Source organism: Tupaia chinensis, unplaced genomic scaffold (assembly GCF_000334495.1).
Source record: "Tupaia chinensis unplaced genomic scaffold, TupChi_1.0 Scaffold000291_1, whole genome shotgun sequence".
NCBI lineage: Eukaryota > Metazoa > Chordata > Mammalia > Scandentia > Tupaiidae > Tupaia > Tupaia belangeri.
Window position 1 is genome coordinate 585846 of NW_006159776.1, and position 24569 is coordinate 610414.

The 24569-nt window shown below is 41.1% G+C and overlaps 1 protein-coding gene across 4 annotated transcripts in view; it reads right to left on the reverse strand.

Annotated features, from left to right (window-relative positions):
• ABCA1 (ATP binding cassette subfamily A member 1) overlaps positions 1-24569 on the reverse strand; it is a 151718-nt gene that overhangs the window by 96459 nt on the left and 30690 nt on the right. For all 4 annotated transcript variants that reach the window (XM_027772665.1, XM_027772663.1, XM_027772664.1 and 1 more), the window contains exons 3-5: positions 11442-11535; positions 7760-7901; positions 6332-6450 (exon numbers count right to left, since the gene is read on the reverse strand). In XM_027772665.1, coding sequence (XP_027628466.1) covers positions 6332-6450; positions 7760-7901; positions 11442-11535 — 355 coding nt within the window. The remainder of the gene's footprint in view (positions 1-6331; positions 6451-7759; positions 7902-11441; positions 11536-24569) is intronic.

Consider the following 24569-nt stretch of genomic DNA (forward strand, 5'->3'; position numbering starts at 1 on the left):
GCAGGAAGCAGACTAATGAGCCTGTTGGGTATCACCTGGCAATGTATTTCAAGTAGCTGAAAGGAAACAAGCAGTAAAGATAATGAAGACAGCAAAGGAACACCTCTTTCTCTAGCCCAGATCTGAATTTAAATAGAACAAACTCCACTAGGGCGGCCTTAGCTCAGGATAGTCTAGTAGTTGACCCTTCCTGCCCCTCAAAATGCCACATTTAACAAAGAGGGAACACGGGGAGCAGATGGCTGGAGTAGTCAGTGAGTCTAAAGCTCATGGCTAGCAAGGGGCTGAAGACACGGGGTGGCTCCGTCTGTCTTCCCAGTGCCCTGCCTGGAGCAGATGCAGGTCTGTAAGGACTGAAGCTGACATAGGCTAGGGGGTTCTCGTCAAGAAAAAGACTATTTTTAAAAAATTGTACTTTGGCTAACTTTACAAAAACATATCACTGTATAAGCACATTGCTACAACCCCTCAGAGGGCCTTGAGAGGGGGCCATAAGCTTCCTAGGGGCCTGGGTTCATGACAGCCCTTCTGGTGAGTTTTGGAGTATAAACTGTATGGAAGAAAAAAAAAGCCAAGACTAATTAAAGAACTTGTGTCATTATTATTAATTGCAAGCCTTGTTGACTTGGATTTATACAAGGGAATCCACTCTATATGATAGGATTTTGTACTTTTCAGACTTGACCTTTATAACACTGTGAAGGGAGAAAGGCAGGTGCCTAGTCCTGCCCACAAGAGGCTGGAATCTAGTGGACAGCCCACACTAGCAGCCAGACCCAAGGGGATTCCCCCATCCAAGTACTGACCAAGTTTCCAAGAGGAAGCATTTTCAGGTAACCACCAACAAAGTCCCAATTTCATAGCAAAGAAACTTGAGGCCCAGAGAAGCTGACCAAGCTGGCAAAGGCCAGTCAGCCAGGCATGGAAGGAATAAAGCAGCTCAGATTTATTGTGTAACAAGTATGAGTTAGGAGCTCACTGTCAGATATTATCTGATTTAGGGTTCATCAACCCTCAGGGCAGTGAATCTCCATATTTCAGGTAAACTTAGAGCCAGAAAGAATCAAAACTTGAAAGATAGAGCCTGAATTTGTTCCCCAAAGTAGTCTTTATACAAAGCTCAAACCCTTCTATTATACCAGCATTTGCTAGCCTTAATTTACTACTTTCACACGTCTTACAATAGCCACGTAAAATGATGGTTTCTTTAAATTAACTTAATTTTTTTTCCTATTTAACATCTTCCTAAGTAATAACATCCATGAAACTGCAGTCTGATACGGGTTAAAATTACAATTTGTTATCTGTGTGCAGCCTGAAATCAACTCAGCACACAAAACTCAGAAAACCATTCATCTTTGCCAGTCTGCAGCTCACAAAGACAGAAGATAGACATTCTACTTTTTCTTTTTTTTAGAAAGAGAGATTCTTTGCTATAGAGAGAGAGAAAGTAAGAAATCACCTCCTAGGAGATATAGCCACACTACAATCCCTTCTCCACTATTCTTCTCTTGGGATTTTTGGGCAAGCAAGCACAAATGCCTGGCATGAGTTTCAAGCCTCTGGGTCTGTGACTCAAACTCTGGTCAGTCATGTGAGAATCCAGTGCCTTAACAACCTGCTGGCCCTGACATTCTACTTCTTCTAAGGTTTCTGAGACTTTGTCCAATTTTTGTATTTCCTTTGAGTTGCATCATGATAGGTATTTAAGCAGAATAAATATTTTCTCACTGGCTCCCAACCATTAATTTAGTCTCCACTCAAATGTGTGGCTATACTCTGGTTTAGAAAGAAAACAATAAAACGTCCAACGGATGAGAAAACTAGATATGGCATCTCCATAAGCGTTTCTCCTTGGATTCCTCATTAGGATGGTTTCAAGGGTAATTAGATTTGTCTGTGACTTACTTCCTAAAACTGGAGGCCTTCCCAGGTAGAAGATTATTAAGAGAGCATAAGATAGTCCTGTAGAAAGAGGAGTGCATGGCAGTTGAGGTTTAGCTGTGTTCCATTCCCAGAATACTCTCTCATGGTTGTGTAAACCTGGGAAACTCACTTCCCTTTTCTGGATCAGATTCTTCTCTATAATCTAGAAGTTCCACATAGACAGGGGCCATATTTGTTTTGTACACCTCTATGTCTCAGCACTTAGGGCAGTGGTTGGTACATCAATAAACACTGGTTACATAATTGAATCAATCAGCCCATTTATCTATAAGTAAATACAAATACTTATTCATAGATAAATAGATATATAATGTATCTTCTAACAACTGAAAATTTTAAAATGATACTCTAGCTTGGGAAACTATGAAACTAGAAAAGAATATTTAAGTAGAGACTCCCCATAGCCACAAATATCTGTGGATAAACCAAGGGATTTATCAGATGCAAGTCGAAGGAAAGAGAAGATAAATCCCCCAGCTGGATCACAGAAGCAGGAGCCCAGTGGCTCAGCACTGATCACAACATAGTGGTTATTCTCTGAAACCTGAATTATGTCCAAAGAACTTGCTAGTCTCCGGTGGACTGGTCCAAGCTCAGGACTTGGTCCTACAGTTATCAATGACTTGGATGAAAACAAAGAGTTATTTATCAAATTCCTAGAGCACAGAAAAGAAGAAGATACAATACATGTCAATATCAGAGTCTAAAGTGTTTTTTGTAGGATGAAATGGCACCAAAAAAATCCAAAAATGTAAAATAGAAGAGAGATTTTCTTTTTTTGTTCAAAAGTCAACATCACAATAAAGGCATGGAGAACAAGTAACTTGCAATTCTGTCTAGCTAAAAGAATCTGCAATTTTGGTTGACTGCACATGAAATATGAATCACAGGGTGACGTGGATCCAAAAATCTTAATGCAATCTCAGATTGCATTAGCAGAAATAACATGTTCAGAGCAAGGGTGGCAAAAGTCCCTTTCTCCTCAATGCTGGAATACTTGCGTAATTTCTGGTAAACTTCAAGAAAGACACGGACACGTAGAAACACAACCAAAGGACAGCAGAAATGAAGAGGAAAAACATAAGAAGAGAGAACATTTCGCCTAGAAAAAGCAAAGAATTGAGGGAGGAAAGGGAAAAAAACATGAGTGCTGTCTTCAAGTATTTCAAGGGAAATAGAATTAGACTCTCTCTTTAGTAGAGCACAGTAGCAAATATATTCTGATAACTAGAGCTGCCAACTCCCAAAGTGAGCTACCCTGTGAGAGGTGGGTCCCCACCTCAAGCGGGCAGGACAAGTGCAAGAGAAGAGTGAAAGCAGAGAGAGATCTGAGGATCCTGTCAGCCCTGAGAGGCAATGCCAGAGAACTAAGCCCATAAAGCCATGGGCAAAGCAGGTATCGGCACAGATAAACTCAAGTCTCTACGTAGGGACCTACACTGGCATACTCAAACTTCAGACTCTCTAAAAATCTACAGAGTACTATTCAAAATTAGTAAGAAGGGGGACCAGGAGTTAGCGTAATGGCTATGTTGCTGGACTCCCATGTAGTCGAACGTGGTTCAAGTCCTGGACCCGGTGGCTTAAACTCACACCAGGCACATGTGCGTGCGTGCCCAAGATCCTGAGAGGAGAATGGAGGAGAAGGGATTGCGGCACGGCCATCCCCCCGGGGGGTGATTTCTCGCTTTCTGTCTCTCTGTTTCTCTCTGTCTGTCTGGCGAGCGCACGCACCCTATAGCAAAAACAAACAAACAAACAAACAAAACCAAAACAAAACAAAACAAAAAACCTCTCCAAAGGAAAAACAAATTAGCAAGGGGGGGGTGATTCATCGCTTTCTGTCTCTCTGTCTCTCTCTGTCTGTCTGGCGAGCGCACGCACCCTATAGCAAAAAAAAAAAAAAACCTCTCCAAAGGAAAAAACAATTAGCAAGAAGGTATCGATGTCCCCTAGGAAAAAGCAGCATTTCTGTGCATTTCCCTGTAGACTGAAGCCTAGGTTGGCGTTGCAAAATAATCAAAGAAATGTGGGAACATGTTAAGAAATAGCTGCGGGGGGTGGGGGGTAAAAAATAAAAGGGCCATACTGAGCCAACAAAAAAGATGGGAAATAAGTACTAACGTGACACCATAAAAATCTGAGATCTCCTTTCCCCTGAGCTGTGCACACAGGAGTGTGTTTTTGGACATGGGACTGGCTTCTCTACTCTACCCTAACTCAAGTCTTCAGTTGCTTAAAGAAAAATAGTTCTCAGGACCAGCAGTTGGCGTAATGGCTATGTCGCTGGACTCCCATGTCATTGACTGCGGTTCAAATCCCAGATCCAGTGGCTTAAACCCATGCCAGGCGCATGTGTGTGCATGCCCAAGATCCCAAGAGGCAAATGGAGGAGAAGGGATTACAGCATGGCCATCCCCCCTGGGGGTGATTTCTCACTTTCTGTCTCTCTCTGTCTTTCTGGCGAGCGCACGCACCCTATAGCAAAAACCTCTCAAAAAGAAAAAACGAAAATTAAAGAAAAGTACTTCTGCTGCTAAGGCAACCTGACTAAGATCTGAAACTGCCTGGCAACTCACACCATCAGCCCGTCTAACAGCCCTGAAAGTTGAGACATAGAAGTACAAGGCCCAAATGTCAGAAATACATCACTGTCATATAGGAATGTAATATTGGCTCCCATTTATTAAGCACCTACTATGTGTCAGACAGTGCATTAAGTTTTACATTTGACCTTCCAGGTCAGCTATGATTTTAATACCTGAGGAAATTAAGGCTCAGAGACGTTAAAGGGCTGAGTTGCTCCAAAAAAATATTCACAGCTCATATTCACTAAGTTCTTCCTAGATGCCAAATGCTGTTTTTAAGCAATTAAATGTTTTCCTCTCATTTATTCCTCATAACAACCTGAGCTAGGTTTTCCTATTATATCCATTTTGCAGATAAGGGGGAAGTGACCCAAAGGGGGCTAACATTCACAAAGGCACAAAGCTATGAGGTAATGTTTGAGAGCCCTCTTTCTCTGTGCCACAATGCCTCTCAGTGGCAGAGAGCATAATCCCAATTCTGCCTCCAGTGCACCAGGCAAGGATACTCCAAGGACACTCCTCAGGAAGCATGAGGCTTTGATGGGTGGTTGCTGTCTCTGTATTCTGCACTGGAACTGACACGTGTGCAGGACTGGGGCCTCATGTCAAGGGCACAGCCTCCAGATCCCCTGGCCATGCAGCCAGCAGTGGTCTAGCTGGGAGTTCCTTGCAGTTGACCCAGGAACCCAAGCACAGCCACACCTTTCTCCACCGTGAAATGATACTCATCCGAGCCACCCCCAACACAGTTTTGCTTCCCTTCGTCATCAGAACCCACAGTGCCCACTGACTCTTTTCCTGCCCAAGGAAAGCGTAATTCTGTCTGCCTAAGAAAAAGCTCCAATCAGAGTCTGGTTTAAACTCTAACACTTTATACCATTTCTTCTTTTGCCAAGTATCGATAGATCACAAACTGGGAGCCCTCTCAGCAAAGGCCAGTCTACTCCATCCCTCCCCAAACACCAAAATGAGTCAAAAGTACTTTCCTGAAGTGGCAGTGGTTGGCATGATGGGGAGGAGTCATTTATCACTGACATTGTTTAGTACTACCAGCGCATAGTGATAATTAAAAGCAGATCAACTTTTAGTCAGCTTCATTATTGCTTTGAAATCCTCTGTAGACCACTCACACCATTACTGCCTGCAGTCTGTGGACTACTCCCCCCATCCTCTACGCCCCTCTGGGAGGTTGCTCTGAGACTTCCGCAGCTGACCTCAGTCAGCACACTGCTCCTCAGATACCTCCTGGATGGCATCAATAAATGACCTGGGCACTTACCAGACCACAGGTAAAGAAATCACTTTTTAAAGATCAGAGTTCAACTGCCCATCAAACCAAATCCAATGACTAGGAAAAAGATGAATTGCATGTTCCTTTTAGAAATAAATGCTTAACTTTCATTTCTCTATCTCAAGTTGCAACTTTAATTGCGCTTACAGTCACAGAAGTATCCCATCCATAAATCTGTCCATTCCCTGCAACCATATGACCAACTCCAAAAAAAAAAAAAATGCAGTTGGCAGCAACCTGTACCCCTGAGCTATTCCTAACACCAAGCTTGTGCCACTCCATCTGGGGATTTTTCTTCTGTCTCCCAAGAAGAGCCCAGTGCACTCACTGTGTGTGGCAACCAGCTCCCCTAGTTTTCTCAATGCCTCCTACAGAAAGGCACAGAACCCAACCACTGAGGAACAAAACCCTTAGGCAATGAGCCCCAGGCCACCTGGCCTGCTCACTCTCCCCTATGCAGGTCCATTTCCAACTCCACACCTACACACAAAAGGATTTTGCTTACTTGGACTGGAGTTCTCAATCTGTTTTAATGTCCTCAAAACTTTATGTATGTCTTTCATGCTGGTGTCTTTCTGGCTGTATAAAAGAAGTCTCCGAGCATCTGAGAACAGGCGAGACACACTGTGCAAGAAAAGGGGAAAAGCCCTTGTTAGGACACTTTACAAAGTGACAACCAGGCCCACATGCCCCAGCCTGGTTCCCAGGTCCTTCACAGCCTGGCCTTGGTCCACTCCTACTGCTCCCCACACCCAGCTGCCAATACAGTTTATGCTCCTGCCCACACCCATCATCCCTGCCCCAAATGCCTTTCTCATGTGTCCATACAACCAACACCTATCACCCTTCACAGCCCAGTTCATCTCAAAACACCCAAGGCCGATGTATCCATGAGGCAAAGTAAACACAGTGCCTTGAGTCTGAGAGACTCTTAGAGGCCCATGAAAATGTTTTAAATTTTTAAAAAATCAGAACAGAAAATAAAGTGAGAATATACTGGGTCGTCAGAAAAGTCATGATGCATTTTTACATAGAAAAATACATCATGACTTTTCCGATGAACTAATATATGTAATAATGACTATGTCCTGGATTCTACTCATCTTTATACCAATGCAATTATGAAACATGATTTTTTAATAGTTTCATATGGAAAGAAAGGTCCAGGCAGGCTACAAAGCCTATAATCCACATGCATATAATGTGGTCCCCTCCAGATGGAGCTGTCCCAAAACTGTATTGAAACACATGCTAGTCTCTAGCCCGTCCCAACTCGTGTTACGGTTCTGGGTATTTCAGCAGACGCTCCTGACCATTATACTTATGTCTGGCGAAAAAGCAAGCAGCTAGGAATACCAACAAAGAGAAAGTGGTATCCCACCCTTAGGAGCTCAAACCTAGAGAAGAGAAAGGCCTGCAGACAGAGGTAATACTGCAGTACTACGGGAGTAGCCATGGAAGAAAGAGAGGTGCGTTGAAAGCAGAGAGGACAGAACCCTCTAGTCCTTGGCTGTAAGCTCCTTGCAGGTGGAGATCCGTCTAGGGCACCTCCTTATACCCTCCCCACCCACAAGCTGCCAGGACCAGCCATTTCAGATGTGCAGCAAGCGTTGGCTGAATGAATAGACTAATGAGCAAGAGCTCACGTGCTGTGTCTCCTTTCCCTATTTACCAGCTAATTTGTGAAGAAATGGCCTCAACCATGTGGCCACTGGCTACAGGTCATCCTTATTCCTAACTGTACCATGGTAAGGTCCCACAGTCTTAAATCCTGGCAACAATTCTCACTGCCCTCATTCTGCATTTTATCACACAAATATTTACAAAAGCAACTTCATTCAAATCCAGCCATTCAGTATTCTCCAAAACATAGAAAGGCAAGGATAAGTATTATCTGACAAGTTTGGGGAAGAAAACCTGATCTGGTACTTACATGGATTTGTTAAAGTTTCCAACAACCCCAGGAGCTTCACCAGGAGTCGGATAACGGAAACAGGGGTTATTGGCATTACAGATAATTCCCTGAACCCAAGGAAGTGTTCCTGCAGAGGGCATGGCTTTGTTTGGAAAGTGACCTGTTGAAATTGAGAAGAAGGAAAACATAAGGAAAGTAACATTCATTCTTTGAAGCGATTTTGAGACTTCACCTATACAATGCTTTGTCCCAAATCTGTTTCCCATTCCTCACATCCCTCAGCGTGCTCCAGACTGATCCAACACTGGTTAAAAATTCATCAGATGTAGTCTTTAACCTATTCAACATCATCTACAGAATGTGGTTCAAGACACCAACCTTGGAGAAGCAAAAGAAGGGGTAGATTAAACCATCTACAGAAAGTGCCTGGCATGCAGCAAGTACTTAGTCCTTATAGTTCATCTTCTACCTCCAGCTGCCCCTCTTGAGATATAGAAGGGTAGGGATGACCTAATCCAATTCCTCACACTCCAAGGAGGAACTTACGGTAGGATAGCATGGCCAATGAATGCTCAGGGAGTCAACAGGCACAAAATTTGTGGCCTCCTTTATAATCTAGCTCTTCTCAGTCCCTTCTGCTATTTTCCTCAATTTACCTAACATTTTGTTTCACTTCCTCAAAAGCTCCTCAAGGGTGTCTGGAACACACACTAAATGGAATCAAATGTCATCCATGAAGCTACATTTGTTTATTGTTGTTGTTTTGCCACTCATCAATACAAGGCCCCATGCACTAGGTCACCTCCTAATTCTCCTTTGCCTTCATTATAGTAAGCATGAGTGGGCATGTTTGGGCTGTGTCTGAGCATTCAGTTTGGCATGATTTGGTGTGTAGCAACCATCTGTGTGGGTGCTGCTTATAAGGATCTAGGTAAATGGGACCTGGACCAGGGACTTTTAACCCCAGGATCTGTTCATGTTTGGACAGAAAGGCCATGGCTCCAGCTTTCATCATAGTCTCAGAGTTTTCTGTGATCCCAAAAGAGTTAACACCCATTAAGAGCCACAACTCCAGCTGGTGAAGAGCCATGTAGCCTCATAGGCTTTGGGATCAGACCAATTGGTATTCCCAACCAGTCCCTGCAACTGCTAAGCAGTTAGTTTAGCCAAGTCACTGATCCTTAGCCCTCAGTTTCCTCATCTATAAAATGATGAGGAAAACACAATCTATTTCCAGAGTGTGGTGAATATTACATGAGCTCTCACAGGCAAACACTCAGCAGAGTTCTGAGGACAAAACCCAATGCATGGGCCTACTAGGAATTCTGAGGCACTGTGGCAGTGAGCCTAGGACAATTCTTAGGCTGCTATTGTCCTTCCATCCCTACCACCTCAGTTCCTCCAAAGTAGCAGTCCTGTTTCTTATCTATTTTCATGCAAATATGTTAACAGTGCCTCCTCCAGAAGTTAGCCCAAAGCCAGGACTTGCTACACTTTGGCCTTTCTGTCTCTTTGTTATATCCCTACTCCAACCAGACAGTTAACATCCAAAGTAAGGATGTGACAAGATCTAATCACTGTAGCCACCCTCTACAGGGACTCTGGCCTATTGAATATTTACTCAGTTAATCTCTTTATCTCCCTGTTAACAGTTCAAGGAAAACCAAACAAGGACCCTAGCCCAAGTCAGTTGCTCCTCATTTAGCGGAAATTTTTGTAAGGGACCAAGAGATACCGCACAAAGGACAGTGAGGTCCCAAGTATTTCAGGCTGGCCCTTGGTGAGGGAAGCAAAATCCTTTATGGCCCATCTTATTTGCAAACAAAAACAGGATGATGAGGTTTTGGGTAAACAGAATGACAATCAAATAGCATAATGGAGTCTCAGGACTCAGGGAGGTTATTAGACCCTCAATGACTGGGTTGTAGTAGAAAAGATTTATGAGGAAGAATATTACACCAGTCCTTCATTCCCAGAGACAAGACACCTCTACAAGTTTCACCTAAGTTTTCAATTCTGCCCTTCCAACTAGGTCCTTAAAGTGTGGTAGGAATAGAAGGTAAGATTGCAAAAAGTACATAGATGAATGGGAAGTCTTATTTGCCTTCAATGTGTACAATAATTTCTTACTATTTCTAAAAATGTATAGTGTGAAGTCAGAAGGATCTGGGTCAAAACTCAACAACTTACCCAATACCACAACCCCAATAAATTGAGAAGTCAGCATCCAAACAAATTCCAATCTGTCTGATGCCCATGTCTATGCTATTTCTACTACACCATCTTGCTGGCTTTGGATCATTCCAGAAAGAGAATAGTGAATGAAAAAACTGAGTTTGCCCTAAAACATACACTCTGGTGGGCCTCAGGGTAATGTGGTAATATAATCCAAAGCGCATTTGTTCATTAATCAATGAAATATTTTTGGAGTTCTAAAAGGGAAGGGAAAATTCCTTCACATACCCAAGTATTGAGTATGGATTTGTTTATATGCTCCTTTCCTTTTTGGCGAAATCAGAAAATCACGGTTAGGAGAACATTCTTAAGATTTGTATGTGCATATGTATATGTGTTAACTTGAATATGTATGATGTGTATTAATAAATTAGCATGTAAATAACTTCAACTATGTGCTGTAAGAGAGATGAAACCAGACTGAAAAAAGAAAACACACACACACACACACACACACACACACACACACACAAAACCTAAAAGGTGACCCTGGCCCTATTGCTTTCCTGGAAGAACAGTATCCTGGAAGCCTACTGGTCTGGTGGGAGTGTGGGCACAGCTGGTTATTGGTAGGAAAAGTAACTGGAACTGTGAAACAGATTCCAGCTAAAACTCCCACAAAGAAGTTCATTCTTTAAATTTGGACATTTCTGCAATATTAATCTATTCACTGAGCCTAACTATAACAGAACGACTGCTTACAGGATGAGAATATTAGCAACATAAAGTGAAATTGGTATTACTATTTCTTTTTTAGAAAGAAGTTAAAGTCACATGCCCAGGGTAATATGCCTAATAAATGTTGAGGCCAGGATTCAAATCCAGATAACCTGACATCAAGAACTTGTATTCTTAGTCTTACTCTATTTCCAGGCTCATTGAAATACCAGCATCGAAACAGATGATTGAGGGTCAATGACTTGAGCTTCATTTCATCTCTCACTTACTAGACAGAGTCCTTGTGCCTTTTCTGAGCCCCAATTCACTTATCAAGATATTAAAACAAATGATAATAAAGGCTATTATGCAAGGCTGTTAGGAGAATCAAATAAAATACTATTAATCAAATATAATATTCTACACAAATGCTGCTTAAAAATTATGCATTCTATGATTTATAACTGTGTGATTAAGACATAATACACATAGAAACACTGGCGGGGACTAGAGAGATGATAAAAGTGTTAAGGAATTTCCTTAAGGGTGCTTTTTAATCACCACTTTCTGAACTATCAGTAAGGTTATTTTATTGTCATAATTTAAAATGTGTAAAATGATGTTGGTCATTATTATCATTACTATTATCACCATCCCCTATGACTAAAAGTATTCTGAATTTATGTCTCATTAAAATATCTGGTGTTTCTTAAAGACAGCATCTCTGGAAAAGTCAAAGAGAAGTCATATTCATTGCCTGGATTTCTTTGCCAGAAATGAGTCTCAGGAATGCTCCACAGATACTCACATTCATGTTGTTCATAGGGGGGGTAGCTCAGCCGAACAGATATCAGGATCAGGAAGATAAATAGAGGCCAGGCGACTTCCAGCAACAGTTGACACTGAGTAAGAAATAAGACAAAGAGCAGTGAATTGAAAAAAAAAAAAAAATGGATGTCTAATGCCATTAGGCTTTGGGAAATCCACAAACTAGTTCATTTAACAATTGATTAACTTTTCCAGCTCCCACCCCTCTCCTTAAGCTTTCTTAACATCAAATTGTCCTCTGCACTCACCCTACAACATACCATTCTGCACGTCATGCTTTCCTTAATGGAAGCTGCTTCTCATATTTCATCTGGCTCATTTCTACTCATTCTTCAAGGCTCCACATGGCATAATTCCTTTTACTAAAATTTCAGCCAAAGCTAGAAGCCCTTCTATGCACCCACAGTAATCCATGCACATACCTCCCATGGCACTTTTCTCAAGCCCCCAAAAGCATGTTTCATTCACTGGCTCCCTAGAGACACTGTGAGCACCCTGAAAGCAGGTACCATGTGAGTCTTTCTACATTCCCAGCGCTAGCGCAGTGTTGGGGATACAATGACTGTTGCTGAGAGGACAGGACGTACGGCAACCTGTAGCGCTAACACAGACCATCTCTGCTCCTTTCATTGCACCCAAAGTTACTCCCACTGGGGCTGAGAAGAGGACTCCCAAAGGAGAACTGGAATTCACACACAGTTCCATATCGACTTGTGTGCATCCAGACTGGAAAGAGCTAGGGATGATGCAAACTTCTTCCCTATCCATCAAGGTATAGTCAACATCTTCTTCAATGAGGCAGAAGATATTTAAGCTTAGAAGCAAGCATACTCCACGGGTTAACAGTGAAGTTTCTCTAAAGGAAAATCCTGCTTCCTTGAGTTACCCAGGGAAAAATCAGCAGTGGGACATGATGGAAATCACTAGCCATAATTTAACTGAACCAGTGGTGTTTAGACAGGTAGGGACACTGCCTGAGGTTTCTCACCACTCGGGTTCATTTCTAGGTTCCAACGTTCTAATTAGGATGAACACCAAAGAACCCAGAAGAGTCACAGGCCCACGCGTTTAAGAGTAACTACAACTGTGGCTTCAGAACACAAAGCCAAGAACACTGGTATGAAAGTCCTTTTTTATAAAAGCAGAATTTTTTTCTTTGTCCTCAAGTCCATATGTTTTTATTGTGAAAAGATTTTAAAAAGAGATAAATATAAATCACTCTCAATCCTACCTTCCACAGATAATCCCTACTAAACTGAGCTAACATTGGTTCTCTCTTACTGTCTTTTGTATTTCTTCTATACATACATACATAATAATTTTTCTCTAAAGAATTGAGATTATACACATATATAATTTAGTTTTCTGCTTTTCCACTTACTATCATGCCAAAAGCATTTTCCATGACACTAAATACTCTCTTAAAATAGGACTTCAACGGCCACTTGATATTCACTCTGTAAATACTTCATAATTTAACTTTTCTGCTATTGCTGGTGCTTGGACTATTTAGGGTTTTTTGTTTGGTTATTTGTTGTTTGATTTCTGATACGATAGTCTCTCTTCCTCCCAGTATCAGTAACTGTAATTAATCACAATCTGATATTCGACAGATAAAGAGAGAAACCACATTTGCACAACTTTTATTACAGTATGTTATTGTAATTGTTCTATTTTATTATTAGTTACTGTTAGTCTTTACTATACCTACCTTATAAATTAAACTGAATCAAAGGAAGACATATATGTATTAAAAAAACATAGTTTATATAGGGTTAGGTACTACCTATGATTTCAGGAATCCACTGAAGGTCTCGGAACATATTTCTCTGGGATAAAGGAGGAACTACTATATTTTAAGTAATGGTTTAAAATTTCCAAAGATCTTTGGCATAGTTCCACATTGAACTCTTTTTAAACTTCTCTTTCAAAGGATACACAAGAAGAAATCAATAGTAGACATGCCTTAGGATGATAAAAACATGGGTGGCTTTTTGTTTTTAAACTTTTCTGAGTTTTCTAAATTTTCCATAATGAGCATGTATTACTCTCATACAAAAAAAAGCTGTTACATAAAACTATGAAGAATAGTTTGCACAGAGAGCACACCAGGAAGAAAAAGTAAAAGCCAAATAGATCCCTCTCTGGAAGAAAGCAGGCTGATTACAGGGTCCCCAAGACAAAAGACAGTACTGATCTTGCTAAATGTACAATCTCAGTGAGTTAACTCACACTGAAATCTCCAAGTGTGGGAATGACATTCAGCCTTTTCTTCCTTTTTTTTTTTCTATAGGGCACGTGCGCTCGCCAGACAGAGAGAGACAGAAAGCAAGAAATCACCCCCCCCAGGGGGGAGGGCCACACCACAATCCCTTCTCCTCTGTTCTCCTCTCGGGATCTTGGGCACACATGCACACGCGCCCAGCGTGAGTTTTAAGTCACCGGGGCCAGGACACAAACAACGGTCAACTACATGGTAGTCCAGTGACATAGCCCTTACGCTAACTGCTGTTCCCCCCCCCCCTTTTTTTTTCCAAATAGAGAACATCTTTGTATTCTGTAACTCATTTTTTAAGTTGATGTATATATATGTATACATACTTATCAAAATATGTTGTATACCTTAAATATATACAATTTTTATTTGTTAATTATGCTTCAGAAAAACTGGGTTAAAATAACAAAAGCAACATCCCTTCTGCCAAAGAACACAGCCATGACTCTGAAAATAAGCTTTTCTACCAGCTGAGCTGGGAGTCTCGCTGCCTTTATCAGCACGTGGGCACCACTGGGCACCACAGGGGCCCTATTTATACATGAGCTTCTCCTTTAGGGTCACTTTTTTCTTACTAAGACAGCCACAGGAGGGGCCAGCAGGTAGTGCAGTGGTTAAGGCACAGGACTCCTAGCTAAATATGGTTCAAACCTCGGACACAGTGGCTTGAAAACCATGCCAATACATATGCATGTGTGCCCAAATCCCTAGAGGAGAATGAAGGAGAGGAGACTGCAGCGTGGCCATCCTTCTGAGAGGTGATTTCTCATGTTCCCTCTCTGTCACATGAGAAGGGCCTAAAAATGTTTGTTAAGTCAGGGAATGAACTGAAGCTTGTAAAATAACGAACATGAAAATATCAATCAGCTGAGCCCTTTGGGAAAGCAATGTGGCAATATGTATTCAAAAGTCATGTTTACCCCCTTTGACCAAGTAATATCCCTGGGGATTCATCCTAGAAAACTAGATTTAAAATATCAGAAAGCTCTATACATGAAGTTATTCACTCATTGAAACGTTATAATCACAAAATATTGGAAACAATGTAATTGCACAGCAGCAGGGACATGATTAAATTGCGGTACAACTACGATATATTATGTAGTCATTACAATGATTTTTATGAAACACAGACACCATTAAGCATATAATATTAAGTGAAAAAAGCAGAATATAAAATTGCATGCTTTCCAAGATTGTAGTTAAATAAAGTCACTTACAAATACTAACAAAGACAGGTTAAAAAAATTTTTTTAAAAAGCAGTGTGAATGTAAATAAGTTCAGAAAAGAATAATGAACCAAAAAAAAAAAAAAAACCAAGAAAGAAAATGAAGAGAATGAGTTCAATAAAGAGTCATCAACTCATCAACGTTGAACCTCTGAAGGTATCATTTGTTTTTTTAGGTAAATAATAGCTACCATTATTTAAAGCCCAATATGTATTAGGCATATTTTGTAAAGATTATTTCATTTAATCTTCAGAACTAGAGTATAAGACAGGAACCAGTATTCTTCCATCCAACTCAGAGGCCACATAAAATTCTGTTTGACAAGTGGCTCAGGTAGGAAATGACCCCAGTAGGTGTCATGGTCTGAAAGTATCAACAGGTTACTCAGAAATAAGCTGCCCTCATGTGTTACCACCATTGCAAATCAACCTGCATACTCAGGAATTTTGTTACAGCTCATTTAACTCACAAAAACCCTGTGAGGTAGGTTGTACATATTACTGTCACTTTAGAAGTGAAGAAACTGAGATTTGGATAAGTTAGAAGCCATAGCCTGGTAAGAAACTGCATCAACATTTGAACCCTGATTTATTGACTCCCTAAATTTGACTCCCTTTTTTTTTAAGTTTATCAATTTCTTCCATGAGCAACAAGACAGAAGAGGAATAGAAACAAAGAAACAGCATTCCAAAGGGGGGTTTGATGATGCCACCATACACTTTACCTTCCCTACTCAGGGAGGTCTTTGGATATGAACCTGGAACCTTCCCATGTAGGTTGGCCTTACAGAGCATTGCATGTTACCACTGCACCACTATCTGGCCCCTAGCTTGTGCTTTTGTATCCTCATGCTCTCTCTCAAAGAGCTATGTTTGGGACATACCTTTTTTAAGATAAGCCACTTACAAAGAATTTAGCACTTACCAGCCTGACTGAGCACGGATCTGACCCAATGAATCAAGCCTTATGTTCTTGGACATCTCTGCAGCCCCCACACCTAGGACCCTGTAGAGCAGCAGATGCTCAAAATATGTTGGTTGATTGAAAAAAATGAATGAATCTCCTCCTGGTACTGACAGCAAAGGGCACAAAGAAAATCTTACAAGCCATCTTGAGCAGCTGAAGCCAGTGTGTGTAAACAGATCAAGGGCAGGGGTACAAAAAGACTAATAATCATAATAATGGCAAACACTAAACAGGTCTCACTATGCAGAGAGTTCTAAGTGCTTTACATAGACTAATACATTTAATTTTCAAATAACCCTATAGTAGTAGTATTATTATATCCATTTTATAGATAAAGAAATTGAAGCTCAAAAAGTTAATACATTGCCCAAGGATACAAAGCTGCTCAATGGCAGAGCCAGGATTCAAAGCTAGTCTAACTCAAGGGTCCCTGCTCTTAGCCACAATGCTGCACCCCAACCTCCTTGCCCTCTGCCATCACTACTACCTGTGTATAGACTCCTGATCTTTCAAAGAGACTTGCTGAAATGAAACTCTACCATCTAAGAATGCAGGGACTGCCTACAAAGCTCACACCACACAAACCAGAGAACTCACGAGAAACATTTAATCCATGACCTCTTACTCTGTATCTTCTCGATTTCTGTCATTGAACATAAAGCTCCTCTTCCAAACCTAGGGAATGTTCTAGGTATTTCTTTCTGCAATAGTCTCCCTCTAGAAATTTCATTTCACTTCTGACTTCTTCATCTAGCTCTACTCATGATCAAAATCAGATCTCTCCTCCCTCTCTAAGCTTAGTACTTTTCCTATACACAGACCCTCAAAAATAGCTTGGAAACAAGGTTGATCCTTTACCATTACTAACTCTTACAGAAAATTCTTCACGTTGTTTTCAAAAGATATTTTTCACCAAAGTCAAAGCTACATTGGGAGAATCAGAAGAATCACTTCCTGTCTCTTTATTCCTCAACTATAACTATTGGATAAAAGCTATAATCTCCTCTAGAGAAGTGTTTCTCAAAATTGCAGTATTGATATTTTGGGCCAGATAATTGTTGTGAGGGGCTCTCTTATGAATTGTAAGGTATTTAGCAGCATTGTTGGCCTCTACCTCTAGATACCAGCAGCATACAATACCCCAGGATGGTGACAATCAAACTTGTCTCTAAGCATCACCAATGTCCCGGGGAGAGGAGAAAAGAAGAGTGTACTGAGTGTACTGCCCCTAATTGAGAACTACTGCTCTAAAGTTATTATGAAAATTAAATGTTATTTCATCTAAAAAAACTTAGCAAAGAGTCTATCATATCATGGCTCTTACCATCATCATCACCATGCTATTAACACATATCAAGTCACCTTTGAATCATTGTTCAGAGCCATCCCCAGATTTCACACACTACTAACTCTACTAACATTCACTGTCCCCTTGCCGACTCATGCCTGACTCTCGCAGCTAGATGCAGAAGTTCATGTACCACAATCCAGTCACTCTGTGAACACATTAACTACTTACCCTAAGGACATAGTGGTGGTGCTCTTTAAAACTCTCCAGATTGATGCATATTAATTCAAGGTTGAGGCAGGGCAAGGGCCATGTTCAAAGAGCACAGAAAACCAACAGAACAAAATTTGGCCTTGGACAAGAGTTTGCTGAATAATAGTAGCCAAAAAAATTCAAAAGTCACTGTTTCTTAGTATTGAGTTGAAGATTCTTGAGATTACGATGGGGTATAAGAAATGAAGGTAGAAGAATAAGAGTCAGAAAGAAAGAGATGAAAATATCCATTCTTTACAGGGTCACAAATCTAGGAGAATCCACAAAAATAGCTTAAAAGCCGCAAGTAATTTGAAAACATGACTAAGTTCATCAGAGCTAAGGTAAATTCTCCTAAATAATAGCACTGCTATAAACCTGTGATAAGAATAAATATCAGGTGAGGAGAGAATGATACTATTCACAGTGAGAATAGGTACATAAACAAGTAAAACCTTAACTTAGGTATAACTTAATGCCAAATATGTGATTCTTATATCAAAGGAACCCCTGGAACTTGAATAAGATAGAGATGGGAATTAACTTAACATAATTTTACTTAAAACAAAGATACGATACTTTTTAGAATTTGCTAAAGTAACATGCCTCCGTAGGAAATAGATGAACTGAAGGGGCTTCAAAAAGCTTGTGAAAAAATGGAATTAAAATATGAGTTTATTTTGGCGCAAAAAACATTCAAAATCCATGCATGGGTTTTTGGTATCATATCCATTTTCCATGAACTATTTGAAGATTCCCTCATTTCACAGAAAATTCTGAATGACAAGTGTGGGACTACGAGCTCCCCCAGATATCAGAATGTTCAAAAGCACACTCTGAACTATTGGGTCATCTGAAAAGTTACGATGTCTTTTTCTGGTTTTCTATGCAAAAATGCATCATGACTTTTTCGACAACCCAATATATCCACATTAAAATTTAAAATCTCCATCAAATGGCCAAATAATAACTCCAAAATAGCACCTGTCCACAAATCAGATTTTAATCAATGTCCCAAAAGTAACTAGAAAAAGAATCCCTGTTTAATAAATGTTGGCGGCTGGGACCAGCAGTTAGCGTAATGGCTATGTCACTGGACTTCCACGTAGTTGACCGCGGTTCGAGTCCCGGACCCAGTGGCTTAAACTCACGCCGGGCACGTGGGTGTACGTGCCCAAGATTCCGAGAGGAGAACGGAGGAGAAGGGATTGCAGCGTGGCCATCCCCCCTGGGGGGGAATTTCTCACTTTCTGTCTCTCTGTCTCTGCCTGGCGAGCGCACCCGCCCTATAGCAAAAAAAAAAAAAAAAAAATTCTCAAAAAAAAAAATATGTTGGCGGCATGCCATGATACAAAGGTAAAGAAAAATTCATTTAAGATCTATCCCTAACACTGTACACTGTACACCTCAATTAAGTGTAAAAAATTTAAAGTAGAATCTTAAAAATAAAATTGGAGAAATGCCAGAGGGAAAACAATTCTTAAAACCAGGCCTGCCCTCCTGGAACTATAAAGCCTCATGCATTGATGACAGCTTTTATAGGCACCATCCTCTGGAAGGACATCTGGCCGTACACTTCAAGGGCCATTTCCCTTTGACCTAGAAATTCCACTCTTGAGATTTTGGCCTAAGGAAATAACATAGCAGCAAAGAAAGGCTATGTATAAAATCTTTATGGTAGTTTATTTGTAACAGGAAACACTGGGAACAATCTAAATGTTGGCAGTAGGGTTTGAACTTACGACAATTACGGTTATCAGGAATGTTAACTTGTCAGGAATGTTAACGGCATCATGTTGTGGATTTTAGCCAAAAGATCCAGCCCCTCCTCTTACTAATTTACTAACCAAAGCTTCACCCATGAAACAGAAATTGTACTGCATCTCTCTCAGAATTGCTGTGAGACTAGAGAAGATAATAGATATAAAAGCACTTTCAAAACGCAGCCCACACATCTCAGGAATCATTATTATAAATATAATTTGGAAATATGGCAGCCTAACATGCCAAATAATGTTAAATGAAAGAAATGGTATGCATGTATATAATGATTGTAATTGTTTCCTTGGGGTATTGTCATTCCAGTCCCCTCAGTGAGAAGAACCACAAGACTAACCCTGGTGGCTATGGCCAGCCTACATCAAGAATGAAATAAAATAAAATTCAGCTGCCCTTCCCAGCTGCAAGGCCCTGTACACTCTGGCCCTGCCTAATCTCAGCTCATCCCCAGTCAGTCTTCATTCAGTTCACCAGTGCCAACGGCTGCTTTCTGTCCCTTGACCCAGAATATGTACCCTCAGTCTCTGCCTAAATGCAACTGCCCCAGTCTGTGAGTCCCTAATCTTTGCCTGACTGACTACTAATGAACTTCACTGCTCTCAGCTGAAATGTTGCTCTTCCATTCTAAATGAAGTTACTATCCTCACCTGTTAGCACCAATGTGTTTGCCACAGTTCATCTTCATAACACTTATGACAGTTTATAATGATATATTGTTTATTAATAATTTCTCATTTACATGAGAAATTTTTTAATTGTTGTATATCTTTGCTGGGTATAATATGGGTTTTCAAAGCATATATGCACTAGGTGATCATCAAATCAAGGATATTACCATACTCATCATCTTCAACAAAGAACATCACATTATTTTATGCACCTTCGATTTTCATTCTAAATAATGATATTTTACTTCTACGATGATGTGTTTCATATCTGCTTCCCTCACTAAACTGCAAGCTCCATGAGTGCGGGGATCACACCTGTCTGGGTTACCACAATCTAACCAGCACACTATCCCACCAGAAGTAGATGCTTGATAAATATTTATACAAATAAAATACCAAATGGTTATTTGTTCTAGCTTTCTTTATTCCACTGAAGGGAAAACTAAAACTGGGAGAAATGAGTTTTGCTTGGTCATAGAGGCATATGATGGTCACACTGGTATATGAGAATCATGACCATTACTGGAGGTCCAGGTATAAGAATAGCAGAAATGCATCAGATGCACATAGAAGTGGGGAGGAGATGCAAGAGTTTCCATCTACCCTATAAAATTCTCTAATGTCTTATACATGAGGAGTTTTAATTTTTTTGATACTTTATCACTTATCATTAAAGAATGCTTAGGACTAGCAGTTGGCGTCATAGCTATGTCACTGGACTCCCATGTAGTTGACCACAGTTCGAGTCCCGGACCCAGTAGCTTAAACTCACACCAGGTGCATGTGCGTGCATACTCAAGATCCTGAGAGGAGAATGGAGGACAAGGAACTCTCTCTGTCTCTCACTGTCTTTCTGGTGAACACACACACCCTAGAGCAAAAACCTCTCCAAAAAATAAAAATGCTCAAACAGTGGGTCCCTAATTTATGTAAAAAATTAGAATTATATATTTTTCCAGCCACATGGTTTGTTTGTTCTAATTGAGAAAATTAATGGTAAAGGCAAAACAAAGAGACCATACAGCCACCCTCACTTTGTCACATCTGTTCCACAGGGACCTTGGCCTCTGGCTCAGCCTAAAACCAGATGAAGATCCTGAGAACTCTGAAGTCCCTCCCGCTTCCTGTCCCAAGCCCTGTTTGCACTGAATGACTGCCACCCACACAAGTTAACTGTTACCTTGGACTCAAACTGAGCTTTGCACCCACTTTCGCAACTCAATTCAATGGATTCTTTGCCCACCAGTAACTGTGGAAAATGAATGCCCGCTGATGGTTTCTACAGGTCTGCACAATGGGGGCACAAGAGAGGGTCCCCTGAATTCATCAGCAAACAAGGTCACCGAGTGAAAGGGCAAACACTGCCTCTCAATGAGGTTGTTCTGGGGTATGTTGTTCAACTCCAGGCTTTGTCATATTCTTTCTGGTGTCATATTCTTTCTGCTCTTCCTGGAAACAACACACAAGACTCCTAGAGCAGAGAGCCTCCTGAAGGCCTGCAAACTAATGGGCCATTAACACATTCACCAACTCATTCAGCAAATACTTATTAAGCCTGTCCCAAGAGCCAGGCTCTGTGCTGGATGCAGGGATAAATATATATATTCTAGGATTTCAGGAGAAGGGAAACAAGCAGTGACTTTCCTTATACTGTAGACAAGAACTACCATGGGGCTGAGAACTTCTTTCATTACGTAACGGGAGAGCTCATTCTGACTACCTGAGCTAACAACGTGGCACCAAACCAAGACGGGTTCCAATGTGCACACAATATAATCTAGAGACCCATACCTGGTGAATTAGGAAGTAGCTATTAGTCAGAAGATTCAGAGTCATTAAACCTTTAGTGCAGAAAAACCAAAACTTGCTGGGACCAGCAGTTAGCGTAATGGCTATGTCACTGGACTCCCATGTAGTCGACAGCAGTTCGAGTCCTAGACCTGGTGGCTTAAATTCAACACCAGGTGTGTGTGCGTGTGTGCCCAAGATCCCGAGAGGAGAATGGAGAAGAAGGGATTGCGGCATGGCCATCACCCCGGGGGGGGAGGGGTGATTTCTCACTTTCTGTCTCTCTGTCTCTCTCTTTCTGGCAAGTGCACGTGCCCTATAGCAAAAACATCTCAAAAAAAAAAAAAAAAGAGACAGAGAGCGAAAAAAAAAAAAAAAAAAAAAGAGAGAGAGAGAGAGAGAGAAAAAAAACTTGCTTAAAAAAAATTAAAAAAAGCCTGTCCATATGTGTGGCCACCAGAGGACTGGTTCTGGTGGTACTTTCATGTCTGAGCCACACTGGACATCTGTGCTCCTCTGAGCTTTGGCTCCATCAACTGTGGAATGGGCAGATCTTTAGCTCTGATGAGACCTAAGCATCTGTGACCTGAAATAAACCACCTTTCTTTCTAATAAACAGAAAAACAAATACCTTTTCCTTTAGAAATCAAGAAGGCTAGCAGGCAGTGGTGTTGCATTTCACAAAGCCCTTTCGTGTCAGGGTGTTGTATCTCTACTTTCTTCTTCAATAAGAGCACTGTCACAAGACTACACATTGCCATTCACTAAGTCTGTCTTTCTAATCCTAACACTTTTTTTTTTTTTTAGGTCGAAGTTTTTGTCTTCTACATCTGAGATTCACTCTTCAACATTTCCTTTAGAAATCAAGAAGGCTAGCAGGCAGTGGTGTTGCATTTCCCAAAGCCCTTTCGTGTCAGGGTGTTGTATCTCTACTTTCTTCTTCAATAAGAGCACTGTCACAAGACTACACATTGCCATTCACTAAGTCTGTCTTTCTAATCCTAACACTTTTTTTTTTTTTTTTGGAGAGATTTTCGCTATAGGGCGTGTGCGCTTGCCAGACAAACAGAGAGAGACATTAGAGACAGAAAGCGAGAAATCACCCCCCAGGGAGGATGGTCACGTTGCAATCCCTTCTCCTCCATTCTCCTCTCGGGATCTTGGACACGCATGCACACGCGCCCGGCGTGAGTTTTAAGCCACTGGGTCTGGGACGCGAACCACGGTTGACTACGTGGGAGTCCGGCGACATAGCCATTACGCTAACTGCTGGTTTCCTCTAATCCTAACACTTTTAAACCCATAACCGATATTGAGCAAGAATCAACAAGCTCAAGATGGCCAAGTCTGGATGACCCAACCCCACATCCTGTTCCATGACCCTGTACTCGTTATTCCTTCTCTGACGAGGCACAGAAAACCTCTTTCCTGCCATTTTCTCCCACCTCCTAGCTGCCAGGCAATTGCAAAGAATTAGGGAGGTGGAAGAAAAGTTACCATGATGGGATGAAATGGGAGCTGGCCTAAGTTTTGAAGCTTTCCACCTCTGAACCCAGCTCAGTTGCTGGTTGGAAGACCTTGGGGGAACCCCTTTTCTACTTTGTGACTCCACCTTCTCATCTATAAAATGAGAGTTTTGGACTGTACTACCCTCAAGCCCCTTTGCCCTGCTAGGATGATAAGATTCCTTTTACTACTCACTCATGGACAAACCATGACAGAGAACATTTCCCAGCCATTGGGCCACTACCACCAGGAAGAAAAGAGGTAAAGGATCTGGACCCCACAGTAGCTAAGAAATAAGGATAAGGATGAATATAATACGGATGCTGAGAACAACCATGGGAGGCAGGGAGAAAGGCAAGGAAGAACCCAGAGACTTCAACATTTTGACATGGAGGACAGAAACCATGATGATACTACCCAAAGGCAATTTGACATAGTGATTTCAAGTACCGACTCTGGAGTCATATTATCTGGATTTGATCCCTATCTGTGCTCCTAATTAGCAGTATGAACCTCAGACAAATTACTAAGCCTTTCTGTGCACCAAGATCCCCCTCTACAACATGAAGAAACAACAGTACTGCATGGGGCCTTAAAAGAAATAATCCAGTTGATAATACACTTGGTGTCTGGCATATAGGAGCTCAATCTGTCTGCTTTACTATAGTAATGTAATATTATGTATTGTATTTTACTATTATTATTACTAAAACAGATCAAATACATAGATTCTCGTACCTGTTGTCTCACTAGTGACCTTGGGATTCAGGTTCCCCATGCGTAACATGGCAGGCTGAACAAAATCAGTATTTCTCTAATGGGAATCTATCTGTAGAGGGATTATATTTGAGTTCTCATGAAGATTTTGAGTATTTCGTGTTTTCATTTCAATGGCTATCTAAATAAATTTTAATAAGCATATCAGGGTTTTCCAAATGCTTACTTTAGAACCAAGTGCTGACACAAAACTTCAAATCCCAAGTGAATATAACTGCTTGTGATTGTGTTGGCACCAGTATAAATAAGCTGACTAATGAGAAAAGAGTAGATGCAGACTGGATTTATGAATGAAGAGATTGGATCAAATGAAAGCCAGATGGGACCAGCAGTTAGCGTAATGACTATGTCGCTGGACTCCCATGTAGTCAACCGTGGTTCGAGTCCCGGACCTGGTGGCTTAAAAAAACTCATGCCGGGCGTGTGTGCGTGCATGCCCAAGATCCTGAGAGGAGAATGGAGATGGGATTGCAGCATGGCCATCCCTCCTGGGGGGTGATTTCTCGCTTTCTGTCTCTGTCTCTCTCTGCCTGCCTGGCGAGCACATGCTCCCTATAGCAAAAAAAAAAAAAAAAAAAA